This window comes from Stomoxys calcitrans, chromosome 3 (genome assembly GCF_963082655.1).
Source record: "Stomoxys calcitrans chromosome 3, idStoCalc2.1, whole genome shotgun sequence".
Taxonomy (NCBI): domain Eukaryota; kingdom Metazoa; phylum Arthropoda; class Insecta; order Diptera; family Muscidae; genus Stomoxys; species Stomoxys calcitrans.
Genome location: NC_081554.1, coordinates 140940090 through 140955072, shown reverse-complemented (window position 1 = coordinate 140955072; position 14983 = coordinate 140940090). Strand labels below are relative to the sequence as shown.

At 34.1% G+C, this 14983-nt stretch overlaps 3 protein-coding genes across 3 annotated transcripts in view; all 3 read right to left on the bottom strand.

The window, feature by feature from the left end:
* The window catches only part of LOC131995710 (zinc finger protein 492-like), a 493860-nt gene that overhangs the window by 23053 nt on the left and 455824 nt on the right, over positions 1-14983 (bottom strand). The gene's annotated exons all lie outside the window — the stretch shown is intronic.
* Positions 2928-8788, bottom strand: LOC106083878 (uncharacterized). Its single transcript, XM_013247161.2, has 3 exons — positions 8561-8788; positions 8339-8492; positions 2928-3624 (listed from the first exon to the last, which is right to left on the bottom strand). The coding sequence occupies exons 1-3, from the start codon at positions 8736-8738 to the stop codon at positions 3030-3032; spliced, it is 927 nt and encodes a 308-aa protein (XP_013102615.1). The 5' UTR covers positions 8739-8788; the 3' UTR covers positions 2928-3029.
* LOC106083879 (uncharacterized) lies at positions 10227-12915 on the bottom strand. The gene is made up of 3 exons (XM_013247162.2): positions 12785-12915; positions 11003-11168; positions 10227-10941 (listed from the first exon to the last, which is right to left on the bottom strand). Exons 1-3 carry the CDS (start codon positions 12885-12887, stop codon positions 10365-10367), a joined length of 846 nt encoding a protein of 281 aa, XP_013102616.1. The 5' UTR covers positions 12888-12915; the 3' UTR covers positions 10227-10364.

Here is a 14983-nt window from a genome sequence, read left to right as displayed (position 1 = left end):
TTAGCGTTACAACAAAATTCTAACTCAAATGTTTACCAAGAAATAGAATTAAGTTGGTAATTCAAACTCTTCCAGAGTATATTTGTATTAAAAGTCTTCCATGTTGCTCTAATGATTTTTGTCACTGGACGTACCTTTGGCAAATCTTTAAACATTGAAACATCCTCCTATCACTTTTTATCCATCACTGGTCTATAAGATTAAATACTCTCCTTCTCTTTAGTTGGAGAGGCACAAGAGAATAATTATTGGTCCGGTAAACGAGTAATCGTTTGCGGCTCTCAAAACACTTTTGTCATTAAAGAGTTTTTGGTTTTAAAACACAAGAAAGGTAATTTTACCGTAGGCGAAGTTACTAAAGGGTTTACAATAAACAAAGTTAGTAAAATTCAATAATGCTACGTTTATGGCTACCGTTTGATTAGTTGAGGCGAAACGTTACATAGTTGCAATAAAACAAAAATATCGTAATAAAAGTATTTTACTTCTCGTAAAAATGTAAAATTTTTTTTTGCGTGTAGTTACTTGTACTTCACAATTACGCGAACTGTTGTGTAATCGTTGTGATCCGTAGTGGTATAGAGGAAGTAGTCGTGGATTAATAAGTGGGAAGTCACAAGTTCGATCCCCGGACATGGAAAAGGTTTTTTTTTATAATTTTTTGTTATTTTAATGTATTTTTTTGTAATAAATTGCACCAAATTTGTCAATTCATTTTCATGCATTCTACCAAATTTGGTGCAATTTATTTCCTCCCCCTACAATAAAAAACACTCGTGGTAAATTAATTTCATTATTTAATTCATATTTTTATTAATATAATTCATTTATAAAGGGTGATTTTTTTGAGGTTAGGATTTTCATGCATTAGTATTTGACAGATCACGTGGGATTTCAGACATGGTGTCAAAGAGAAAGATGCTCAGTATGCTTTGACATTTCATCATGAATAGACTTACTAACGAGCAACGCTTGCAAATCATTGAATTTTATTACCAAAATCAGTGTTCGGTTCGAAATGTGTTCATTCACCGTAACGTTGCGTCCAACAGCATCTTTGAAAAAATACGGTCCAATGATTCCACCAGCGTACAAACCACACCAAACAGTGCATTTTTCGGGATGCATGGGCAGTTCTTGAACGGCTTCTGGTTGCTCTTCACTCCAAATGCGGCAATTTTGCTTATTTACGTAGCCATTCAACCAGAAATGAGCCTCATCGCTGAACGGTGAATGAACACATTTCGAACCGAACACTGATTTTGGTAATAAAATTCAATGATTTGCAAGCGTTGCTCGTTAGTAAGTCTATTCATGATGAAATGTCAAAGCATACTAAGCATCTTTCTCTTTGACACCATGTCTGAAATCCCACGTGATCTGTCAAATACTAATGCATGAAAATCCTAACCTCAAAAAAATCACCCTTTATTTGATCATTCGTGCATTATTTCAAAAATCTTTAAAGTTATATTTTTTTTTGAAAATTGTTGATTGCTTTTGTTTTTTTTTTGGTTTGTATTTTTGTTGTTGTTGTTGTTTAAAATTGCATTTTTTATGTTGTACATTATTTTTTTTTTTTGTTTTGTGTCTGGGCGGTTGCCAGCACGAAATCGATGGAGTAGGGAGTGGTGTGGCCGACAGCAGTAGTTGCACATTGGTAAGGACTGACACTCCCAAGCGTCATGGTCCAGACCCAAGTATTTGAAGCAAAGGTTCATAATTTTCACAGTATTGAACCTTTGCTCCAACGAAAGGGTCCTAAATTTGTAGCAGTGGGCCAAAGTGTGGCCCTGCCGGCACAAAACACATTGTAGTTCTCCTTTCTTTATCCATTTCGGTAGCGGTGACGGTGGTGGTGGCAATGAGGTTAATGATGGTGATGGAGATGGTGGTGACTGCGAAGACTTAACTTGACTGTGAAGAATTAACAAAAAGTAAATAAAATGAAAAATAAAAATTCTAAAAATTAATACCTCCATTTTTTTCCTTCTTACTTGGTTGCTGGTTGCCGAACGAATGTGACAGGATCGTTTCTTAAAGTTTTTACTTGTCTGTTTACTCACCACACCAGTGAGATCATAAATTCTATATATTGGGTTGCCCAAAAAGTAATTGCGGATTTTTCATATGTGACTCTGTAATTGTATTCTTTCTTTTGTCAGTTAACAGCTGTTACTTTTAGCTTGCTTTAGAAAAAAAGTGTAAAAAAGTATATTTGATTAAAGTTCATTCTAAGTTTTATTAAAAATGCATTTACTTTCTTTTAAAAAATCCGCAATTACTTTTTGCGCAGCCCAATATATACTTTTTACAACTGTAACCATGTAAGTGGTACTGGCTTTGTATATATCTATACTTTGTATATATCTATAAAGGACTGCAGTTGGAATCGAACCTGGTACTACTTGAATTGTAATTCAATATCTTATGCACTATTCCACTGCACTGCAATAATTGGATGGCACTAATGGAAGATATTATTCGATGGAATAATGTGGTGAAGTGATCGTATGCAGAGATTGTTTTTGTGTTTTTTTTCCACCACATATCATGTTAAAAGAGTCACAAGAGAAGGAAGAGAGAAAAATCAAAAGGATGAACACTTGAACAGTTGAACAGAACAATTTGTGAAATTTAATTTCTTTTTTATCATTATTTTATTTCAATTTGCAAGTGAATAAAAATATATAATTGGTAAGTAAGTAAACTTGACAAATGCGATTCATGGTGGAGGGTATTTAAGATTCGGCCCGACCGAACTTAGCACGCTTTTACTTGTTTTATATCGAATTCACAATTTCTTTATAATTTTTTTTGAAAAAAAAAAACTTTACAGAACTCTGTTATTTCTCAATACGTAAGTCTAATGATGAGATCGTCTTGAGCTTTGAATACGAAACAAGATTAAATAAATAACAAAACGATTAAATTTTATTTACATTCTTTTATTTCATTTCAAAGAAACATTTTCTGTATGTATTTTTCGTTAAAAAAAATTACAGAACTTCATTACGTTTCAACTTTATTTAAGCCCAGGGATCTGCAGGAGGAACACAGTTGGTGGTGATGGGATCGTCTTCACTTTCACCCTCAGAGCTGGAGAAAATCAAATCAATCAAAGTCCAGAAATCGTTACCCTTCAACAACTTGTTGACCTTAGGCACCAAGTTGTCTTCGATGAAGTCGGAAATTTCATCTTGATTATTGTTAATGCCCTTCTCAACGAAGTTCTCGATTTGACGATTGATCATGCGGTTGATGGAACCATCACCCATGAAACCGCCAATTTCCGATTCGCAGGATTCCAAGGTAATTTGGGTCTTCAAAGAGGTGATCTTGATGGAACCCCACAAAATGGGCATTTTGTATTTCAAAGTACCTGCAACGCGCAAATTCTTCAAACCGAATCCCAAAGTGCCGTCACCTTCGTATTGCACGGAAAGGCCCAATTGACGCATGGCATCCAAAATGGTGTCGGTTTCATATTTCGAAGCGGAGGCAGCAATGTTCTTAAACAAGAAATCAAATTTGATCTTGGAGGTGAACATGTTCAATTTGAATTGTTTAATTTTGAAGTTGTCCAAGCCATCAACACGGAATTTGAAAACTTTGTCGAAGGTTCTAAAAAGGAATTGAGGCAAGTTAATAAGATTGGTAGATTATATTAACGGTCAGTCAAAGTGTCATATATACTGCATAATCAATTATTGGAACCTCAATCTCTTCTTCATATTAAGCAAAATATAATCTATTTAGCCTCACTTTAAAGATTTGGGCTAAATATGACCTAAGTTTAAGAAGTCCAAACTTTCAATTTTAAAGTAAATATTTCCTCGATTAGATGCTATTAACTTAATATTAAAAATGTTTATTTTAAACTATAGTTAAATAGAAGCTTAAATTTAAGTTTTATTATTAAAGTCAAAAATCTAAGATGAAGATTAAAATATCGTTGACGGCTAGGAAATTAACTTTCTAACACGACCAAGAGTCATCAGCAAAGTGAAATGGGAATCATTCAGCGAAGGAAACTCAAAACAGAAGATTGTATATAGTATGTTAAATTTGGCTGGAAACACTATCATTCTATCAAAAAATAATCTTTTGTTATTTGTACTCTTTTTTTGTATACGACTTTTCTACAGCAAATGGAAATTTGGCCTTGAACACTCTATTAAGGATCAGAGGCAAACTTCACACATATCAATGAGGTCTGTTCGATTTAAGTTTAAGATTAACGTTAAGGGAAATTCTTTTTATTGCCGAGTGCGAAAGGCACGTCGCAGTGTAACACCTCTTTGCGGAGAAGTTTTAACATGGTATAAAACCCAAAAATGATGTCAGCTTTTGGTGAGGATAACCACCGCTGAGTTTTTTTGGATGTTCTCGCCAGGATTCGAACCAATGCGTTCAGCGTCACAGGCGGACACGCTAACCTTTGGGCTATGGTGGCCCCCTGACTTTTCTATTGGTATACCTTAAACAGTGTTTAAAAAATAGAAAATTGGTACGGTTTTTCTTTTTGTAAAAAATTGGTTTAAAAAAAAAATGCTATGATTCACCTACAACTTGAGTATACTGATTTTAGACATTCGTTAAGGCGTTGTTGTGTTATCTTGAAATCAAAAAATGGGATACGAATAATGGAAGTATGGGATACAATTAATTACTCAAGAGAAAAGTTTTAAAATATTTAAAGTCTAGGTTAGGTTTAAGGTTTAAGTGGCAGTCTGCCATCAGATGCACTTAGACGTTTTCGACTATTGTGATACCACAGCAACATGAGAAGGAAGATGCCTTCTAGTTGCTACCGTTGAGCCATCAAGATCGCTATCAGACACTGATCTGTCATGACGGATATAATGACTGAGACGTCTCTTCTAGCCAGCAACAGCAAAGCGGTAGACCTCTTCAAGTCTAGGAGCCACATAATTTGGAATGTTCACAACCCCCCGTTTGTGACCATCTACATTCGTTGCCCTTCGGGCCTGATCCTGAATACCTAGCTTACATGCCGCTTGAAGCATACCCACAGATTCCAGTTCCCCTTGTCCGGCAAGCTCGTCTGCTCTACAATTCCCTATGATATTTCTGTGGCCCGGCAGAATTCCGAAATATGCTTCCCAGAGATTTAATGGCGGTCTGGCTGTATGATATAATTATACGTCGTTATGACATTATATCATAACCATTGCACGACTTCTTCAAGGATCTCCCTCCCTCGATATGACCAGTCCAAGTTCTTAAGAGTACAGCCCAGAAGCCACCTGATCATCTACGACGTAGTTCCTATTACCAGGGACGTTGTAGTTCCTATGTATTCTATCAAAATCGACTCAGTAATGTGTAATCAACACTGCCTAGGATGTTGGGCATTTCACCAAGGATAACAGGATAACGCCGCATAGATGAAGAGAATGCTCCCTTAGCTTCGCAGCAGTGATCGCAGCACTTTATCTACCCACCATGTCCAAAGGCATTAGGTGTAACATTAAATTGTGTATATTAGATGGTGTCATCCTTAGTGCGGTTGTGATGCACAAACAAACAATACATTGGATCCGGCTGAGTATTGAACAGTAGGTGGACTTTTGAAGTGCCGTCCACCAGACTGAAACATCATAGAGCATTGTAGGTCTGACAACTGCAGTATACATCCAGTGCATGACACGCGGTTTAAGCCCCCCAACTTTTGCCAATGGCTCTATTGCAGGTGTATAGGGCAAGAGTTGCCTTTCTTACCCTTTCCAAAGTTTGATTTTAAGTTAAATTTCCTGTCCAGCAAAACACTCAGGTATTTTGCGCTTTCAGAAGATGGAACATTCTCTCCTCCCAAGGTGACACTGTGGGTTAATCTCCTATTCATGGCTATATTCCAAAGTAGAGGAAAATGGAACATTCTCTCCTCCCAAGGTGACACTGTGGGTTAATCTCCTACCGAAATTAACAACTTCCGTCTTAGACGGATTTACGCCTCAGCCCCTTTCGACAGCCTATTTCGTCGTTGGACGTAGGGCTTCCTGCAATATATCTCTAAGAGTCCGGGAAAATTTCCCTTAACCGCAACAGCCGCGTCATCACCATAAGCGACCACTTTTTCACTTTTTTCTTCCAGAGGCAATAATAAATTGCTGATGGCTATATTCCAAAGTAGAGGAGGCATTACACCTTTTTGAGGTGTCCCTCTGCTAACCTATCATTGTGTGTCTACAAATTCCAAACCTACCGTAATGGATAAAAGTTATTAATGAACTTTCTTACGGTAGTGTTGATGCCTAGAAGCTCCAGCCGCTTAGTGGTGTTTGTCGCACAGTGGCGGGGACAGAGGAAACAGGTAAAAAAATTTTCATGTGCGCCAACGAAATTTTGAAAAACCAATATTATGAAAAACGATTCAACAATTTCGAAAAGCCACCCATAGAAATGTTCGAATTTTATTTTAGAAGATATGAACATTTCAAGTTGACCAATTTATAGGCAATTTCATCCGATTTAGAAACTAGATAAGAAAGAGTCATATCCCATTTTTTCTATTAATGGATTCACTTAATAAATGTCGAATTATCAAAAAAAATTGATTTCTTTGAGATTTTCTAGGTAAATCACTATTTTTAAAAAATTCAAATTTTTCAACTTTGATGGAAAAATAATATATTTTCAAAATACGGAGTTTGTTGACCCTTTACATAATTCAAAAGTGCTTAGCTGCTCATTTTCGTTTAGAGGCAAAAAATGTAAAAAAAGTTTGGTTCAAAAAACCGTTTGGTTAAAAAAACCGGAGGGCATGACCCACAGTCGCAAAATCTTTGGAATAATTCTAAAATTTTAACGGATAAAGATATCTACACGAAACTTGACGAAGTGAATGTTGAATAAGCATGCAATATTTGCAGACCCTAGTAGGTCCAGGGGCTGACATGGGGCGTTGATGTTAGTCACCTGGAGTCACATGCTGAAGCGTTACTAAATAAGCATTTATAGGCCAATCGTTATGATTATTGTTGGAAAAGGTAGAGCTCAAAAAATACTACAAAAACATGCTTACATGTCTGGAATACCTCAAACGATTTACGAAATATTGAAGTTACAACAATCCTTTTTTTATTTTCCGTCAAAGTTTTATCGGTATTTTTGAAATTATAGGAATTCTTCTTAACCGATTGCAAATCTGATAAAAAATTTCTCCAAAAAATAAAAAAAATCATATAGATTGCGCTTCACAACTTAAAACTTTCGGAAAAAAAACTTAATTACAAATTGTCATGAAAATTAAAAAGAAAATAAAAAAAAAGGTTTTGATTGAGAGATTTAAAAAAAATTTAAGCCTTTATTAAGCGAAAAATATCCAAAAATTGCAAAAATATTTTTTTACTCCACTAAGTTACCATTTTTCCACTAATTTGGACTTTGCTAAACCATAACTAAGTACCAACAGGGCGTAGAACCCTTTTGAAACCTACATTTGATAGGTTATCTATTATATGCAGTTATTTTTTTTATTCGGTTCAAAAGATGATTTTTGCAACGAAAAAATCTCCAACGGCGCAATTCTGAGTGGGCTTTATATTATTGAATGCACGTGTGTATTGCTTGAAAGCTAGAGAGCCCTCGGTTTAGCCGACTAGGTCGTGAATGGCTGTATCAGTGGACTTGACCTTATTATTAATATGCTGTTGCCAAAACAGGCGATTTCTAACAACCTTTTTTGAGTCTTCAGCATAAAGGATGACAGACTAATAGGACGAAAATCTTTCGACTTGGTGCGGTAAGGTTTTCCTGCTTTTGGAATGAAAATGACCCTTGCTTCCATCTATTCAACCGACTCAACAAAATAAATATCAAATCAACTAAATACATAACCTTTTAAAGCCTATTTTTTTAAGAAAAGGAAGGAAAGTACCACTACCTGCAAGTTCCCATACATACAGTTTCCCATTCAAGACAGTTTAATTCTAAAATTTAAGGGAATTGCAGAAACATCTAAATATTAAGAAAATACTGGTTTCCGCAAATTGATTCTAAATTAAGTCTTCCACAAATGGGATTAGACTATACAATGTATAGACAAATATTATTGTAGACTAATTAAAGGTCACATTTAAGCTGTTTTTCAATCTAAAAAAACTGTTTTCGAATATTTATGAGCAGATACCCTAAAACAGGATCTATAAGTGCAGCGCTACCATATCTATATATTTTGTTTGTTATTGCTCTGTTGATAAGATGATTTTTTATACCGAATTATTTAAAGTTATTCGTTTATAATATAAAAATCTTATAAGGTTCTTGGTTAAGTTTTCAAAAAAATTCTGAATAAGCGTAGTTATATACTCACTCCAAAATTCCCTTCTTCAAAGTGAATTCAGCTTCGCGAACCTTCAAGGGGGCCAATGGAGGAATACCATATTGAGGCCAGCCACAAGGCATTTGCTTTTGCAATTTGCGAATGAAACGACGAATTTGCCAGGACAAAATGAATTGGGGAGCAACTAAAATTCAATTAAAAACTTTAAATATTATAACTACCAGTGCAATTTAATAAAATTAATTAACTTACCTTCGGCGGTACCATCTTCATGATCGACAACATATTCAACTTCACCATCATTTTCCATAAGGTCGGTGACATATTCGTCAACCTTGTTGCTCATGGGACGAATGAAGGAACCCTGATTGGGTAAAACTGTGCCAGCAAGGGCAACGGTGGCAAAAGCCAATACCAATAAGAAGCGCATTTCTTGTCTTTTTCAATTTGAGAAGTAACTCTTCTTTTGAATTGCTACCTATAAACTGTTTTCAAATGATTGCTTAAAGCCTTTATATAGGAGCCTGATTATTTCAGCTCCCAAAAAGAGATATGGTCTGGTCAATAGAATCTTATCTTTCGTTTCGTGGGGGTTTAGCGAAAGGTGACTTTCTTTCGCAGTTGTTATCATTTTGGCCAAGGAGGCAGGTGGTGAACTATATGAAAGTAGAGATAAGCTAATATTGGCAATATTTGAAATAATTGGCCAATCACTGTCAATGATTATGAGTAGCTTAGGTTTTTACAAATGTGTGTTTGTTTATCTTGAAATGTGACTATTTGTGGTAATGGTTAATGAAGAAATATAGGCACTAGAAAAACATTGTTTTGTTTGCAAATGAGTTTATTGGCGTCATATATTAAATGACGTGGTCAAAAAATGCTTTACTTCAAAGCTGAAGTTTACCAGAAATTGCAATGGAAGAAAAAAATTGTATTGGGTTGCCCAAAAAGTAATTGCGGATTTTTTACAAGAAAGTAAATGCATTTTTAATAAGACTTAGAATGAACTTTAATCAAATATACTTTTTTTAAACTTTTTTTCTAAAGCAAGCTAAAAGTAACAGCTGATAACTGACAAAAGAAAGAATGCAATTACAGAGTCACAAGCTGTTAAAAAATTTGTCAACGCCGACTATATGAAAAATCCGCAATTACTTTTTGGGCAACCCAATATATTATATGGAGGATTTAGCTATGAACCATGAAGGAAAAAAGAATGCTGATCTATACTTCATTTAAAAACTCTTTGGTGCTTGAAATGTTCCAAAGAATTTGCTTGTGTTTTTAAGCCATTTATCAGGAAAATGTGCTTAATTTTGGGCAAAACACTGAAAAAAGCAGCATAAAGAATTAAAATTTGTTTTGCTGGTATAATATTATAGAATTTTAAGAGGTTTTCATTTCTATTTTTATTTCATTCTTTATATTAAATAGTTAAAATAAAATATTATTGAACTTTAGATAGATAAATCACTTTTAAACTTTTTTTATTATTTTGCAAAATTTGTAAAATTTCTTAAGGACTCCCTGCATATGTTTTGTACAGATTCCTTAAAAAATGTTCAAAAAACAAAAAATCAAATTCGCTGTCATTTAACTTAAATGCTTCAAAAACATATAAAATTATGTAAAAAGGTTATGATTTAAAGCTTTGAACAGTAAATAATGGAACCAAAGTTAAAATAATGTTTTCGATTATTTCTAAAATAAATAATAAGATTAATAATTGAACCCTAAACCATTCAATGATTACTATTGAGAATGTCCTTCGGTGTCGAATTTATTCTTTTTCCACTTAAAAGCATAAAAGGTTGAAGTTCTGACTTCTAAAGACTGCATACACTCTTAAGTCATGAAAGAATTTTATTCTTCTCATACAACTTTTCTACATTTTGTTATCCCCTACCTTTCGACATTTTTAGTTCTTTCACAATTTCTATATTTCTTCCTTGAAAAGAAAACACCATACATTCTTTAATTCGTTTACATACTCAGAATTTTATTTGATTTCTCTAGTTGCGACACAAAATGTTGCCTCTTATGTACTTTTCACTTAGGTTTCGGCCAAGAAAGGGGCAGGAGTGGGATCACATTTATTGCTTGAGCTGCCCATCATACCCAACAAACTCCAGATCTTCTTACCCTTCAACATGGCATTGACACGGGGCACCAAAGTTTCTTCAATCATCTTGCTGATCTTAGCCTGGTTACCATTAATGTAGGCGGGGATCATATATTCAATTTCGTCATTGATTAATTCATTGATATTGCCATTGCCCAAGATACCACCAATGTTGGATCGAACACCTCCCAAGCCAACGGTGCATTCGAATTTGTAAATCTTAATAGAACCAAAGATGAAGGGCATCTTGTACTTGAATTGACCTTGGAGGGACAAGTTCTCCAAAGCGAATTCCATAGGACCGGAACCTTCATAGCGAACGGACAAACCTAATTGTTGCATGAAATCAGCGAAAGTGTCGGTGTTCAAAATGCCGGCCTTAGCCTTCAATTCCTTGAAGATGAAATGGTACTTGACTTTCTTGTTGAAAACGTAAGAGACCTTCAATTTTTTGATTTGCAAATCATCCAAGCCATCGAAACGGAAGCGGATCATTTGAATGAGAGAACTGCAATCCACGTAAAATTGGTTATGTATATTAAATGAATAAGTAAACAAAAAAAACTTACTCAACAGCTGCCTTGGCCAAATGGATTTCCAAATCAGGATTGGTATAGGGAGCCAGTGGAGGAATTCCAAGATCGGGCCAACCGCAGGGCATTTGCTTGACAATGTTCTTAACGGCCTTTTTGGCTTGAGAGTTCAAGATCCAGCCCTTGGTTTCGGGATCCATGGCTAAGAACATAAATTGTTAAATAAACTATAGGAACATGTTTCTATTCAAATACCAAGGAAGAATGCAGAAAAAAAGTCGTGGGGAAAATCTAAAACTTGTTGCGGAAATTCTATTTTGTTCAATTCCAGATTTTTTGCCCATATATCGAAACGAGTATTATATGAGTTTCAACAAGAAATCTTACGGATCATGTAGAAATATTAGATCTCATAACAGTTGGCAATATTCTTCCGTAAAAATTTAATCGTTTAAACATGAAACAAAGGTTAAAGATGATTTCTAACTATATTATTATGCCATTAAAGCTAAATGCCGGTATGAGATACAACACCAAATAACAATAACACACTTCTTATATCTGCAGATATTGAAGTATTTGTATGAAAATTGTATCGCCACGTTAGATCGAATTCGGAATGAAAAAATACAAATGAAGTTATGGAAAGATAATTATCAAATCTGAAACGTTGACTAATGTTGATAGCATTTATAACAGTTCAGTCGTGTAAAATATCTATACAATACTTATTGCTCTGCCGTATGCGGTTCGGAATACGCCTCCTTGCCGTTTACTAAATGGAATATTCGTGTAATATACTTTTTGAGGTTAAGTGTTTTTCTTTTAATATAATTCTGAAAAAAAATCTTATGAAAACTTTACTGTTACTCTTTTCTATCTAGAAGGTGAAATTTAAGTAAACTTTCTTTGAGAGGAAATATAGATAAAACTTTCTGTAGAAATGAAAATTTGGCCAACGGTTTTATATAAATATTTTTTTTTATAAAAATAAGTTTTTAAAAAAAATTCATATATAAACTAATAAACATGCTACACAGAGATATTTCTAGATTGTTTAAAAAAAAACAAAAGACTGATAGAATAATCAATACTGAAAGATTCATGCGCCTTAACTTCGCAACAATTTGCTTTCTCTTCCGTATGCCATTGAGAGGCACAATTAAAATTCTATTTGAAATTTTCGATATTCAAACATTAATAATTTCCATGATTAATTGCTCTTTGAAGAATTAAGGTAAAAAAAAAATTTAACACGTGAGTAACACTACAAAGAAATGTGCCAACTAAAAACAATTTCAAGATACGTAATCAATCCCGTAAATTGGTTTGGATTTTCTTTGCCATATATTTTAATAAACAATATAATCAGAAAAATTTTATTTAAATTAAAAATGACAAGAAATTGTCAATGGCATAAAAAAACTTATGAGATTATTGTAATAACATTGTTAATATTTTTATGGCGTGCTGATTACCCGTTTGGCTATCAAGTGGGAATAAGCTGGTGTAGAGATTAAACTTATATTCAAACCATTTTTATTCAATGTAGAAAACTAATTTATAAGGTATTTATAAAACAATTTCGAAGATTTAAAGACACTAACACAATCTATTTTGATCTTATCTTTCATTGAAAAATTATTAAAACAATCGCAAAGTTGATAAATAAGCAAAAAAAATTGGAATTTCATAAATTCTATGAAACTTGTTCTCGAAGCAAGGCCGTATTAAAAATGAATTTTCTTCTTATCTTCCCATTTTTGCATTGAATTAAACTTATCAAATATATCTTATAGTGTGATCTATGGTACTCACTCTCATCTTTGATGAATTGATTCCATTCGTCTTCAGTCAACAGTTCCACTTCGTAAGCGGCAACACAGGCCAAAAGGGCCACAAAAACTACAAAGAATTTCATGTTTATAACTTCTTTAAACACCTATTTCTTGTGTTCAATTAGCCTAGAACACAAGCTTATATACCCTGCAAAAAACCAAGGCATTCCGGTACAAAAGAGAACCACCATCTCTTTCCCACACTTTGGTTGATAGCATTTTTGTTGTTCTTTTTTTCATGTTTTCCAATTTTTCTTTTTAAAATTACCACATTATTGGTTTGATTGACTCGATTAGCGTCGTTTTAACCCGCAGAATGCAATCTTATCATCACTTTTCTAAAGCCCACAAAATCGCAGACGATTATAAATTATTTCGTAAATCCGAAAAAAAGGATTTTCTATATAAATACATTTGAAGTGTTCAAACACTACGCACAACTTGCAATATCGCATTGTTCTATTGCTGATTAAATCTAATATGAGTGTAAATGATCGTGTTGACTTTATTTTCAAGTAGTTTGTAATTTTAGCTCAAGTGGTAATTGGGGATTAGATATTGTTTTATTCTTAGGCAGGTGCTGGACAACATACAAGTATTAGAACTTTGAAACAATAATTCCACGTGTATGCTCAATTCATTGGTAGCATTGTATGATACCAAAAACTTGACCTGGAAAACTGGATCCCATAATCGGTGAACATACCACAATAAAAAATGCTTAGTATAAAATAATCGCAAAATAAACAAATATATAATACTTATTGTTTAAAACTAAAGTAATCCAAGGTCGCTACGAAGGAATGTATCTAATATGTATTAATTCATTTTTTATTGGAATAAAATATAAAATAACGTATTAAGACTGGCTGTGCCCGTCAGATATCCTACAAGAAACTGTCACTCTAACCAATTTACAGAATATTTCACTCGTATAGTAAGTTAACAGAAATATGGCCATGAATATGCAAATGCAAGATTTAAAATTTTTCCTTATTTGTAAGATTTTAGCTATGAAAACAAAACAAAGAACCAAAACATTAAAAAATGAAGCTATTTTTAAATTTAATTTCCTATTTACTTACGGACATGACCAACCGTTTCAAATTAAAATCGCCGATTGATTCTTATTTTATTTCATAGATAACTGTCCAGTCATTATTTTTTGAAAAATTCTTTTTTTGAACGTGGCAAATTAACCTGAAAAAATTAAGCATTAAAAGACGTTCCTATTTGTAAGGCTATTTTGCGTTTTTAACTACGGTTCACGATCGTCTTGTCCCAAGGTGAATTTCCTAACTTTCTACGATATTTTGACCTTTATTTTAGATTTTTTTTTATAACAAGACGCAAAATTAAGGATTTATTAATCTATCATTTAAAATAAAAAATCCTTAATATAAGGAAAATATTTTTCAAAAGTCGAAATGTTGCCTTAAAATGTTGAAGAATGGAACATCTTTCAAATTAAGTATGCTATTCTTTGGCTCGAATTAAAATTCGGACAAACCTTTTTTCAGTGCATGAAAATTCTATTAAGGAACTGAGGCATACTTCTCACATATCAATGAGTGCTGTTCGATCCAAGTTTAAGCTCAATGATAAGGGGCCTCCTTTTTACATCCGAGTCCGAATGGCGTGACGCAGTGCGATACCTCTTTGGGAAGAAGTATTTTTCAGGGTTCATGTAAATGGCATAGTTCCTCACAAATGTCGCCAGCATTAGCAGAGAATAGCTACGGCTGAACATTTTTTTCTCGGCAAGATTCGAACCCACGCGTTAAAATTGGTATCTTTGGTGCCCTCTTTATCGCAATTGTGGATGATAAAGAAGCTACCGGGCTTGTCAACAGGTTGGGGTTGGTGGAACGCTTCGCAGTTATGCGGAGTAACTGCAACTGCAGTTTCGAGCGCAGGGTTTTAATGAGATTCCGGGCGGCACCGGCTCCTATTTAAATACTATGAATACTCCTTTAATTAACGAAATGTCACAACATCATCATCAGCGTATGTTTCCCAAGTTATTGGTGGCTGGAGTTGTGCATTGGATCTTGTAGCAAGCGGAATGCAATACGATCCCACATTACCCCTATGTTTTCAAGGCTGGAGCGTTGGACTTAACAACAAGTAAAAGCGTGCTAAGTTCGGCCGGGCCGAATCTTATATACCCTCCACCATG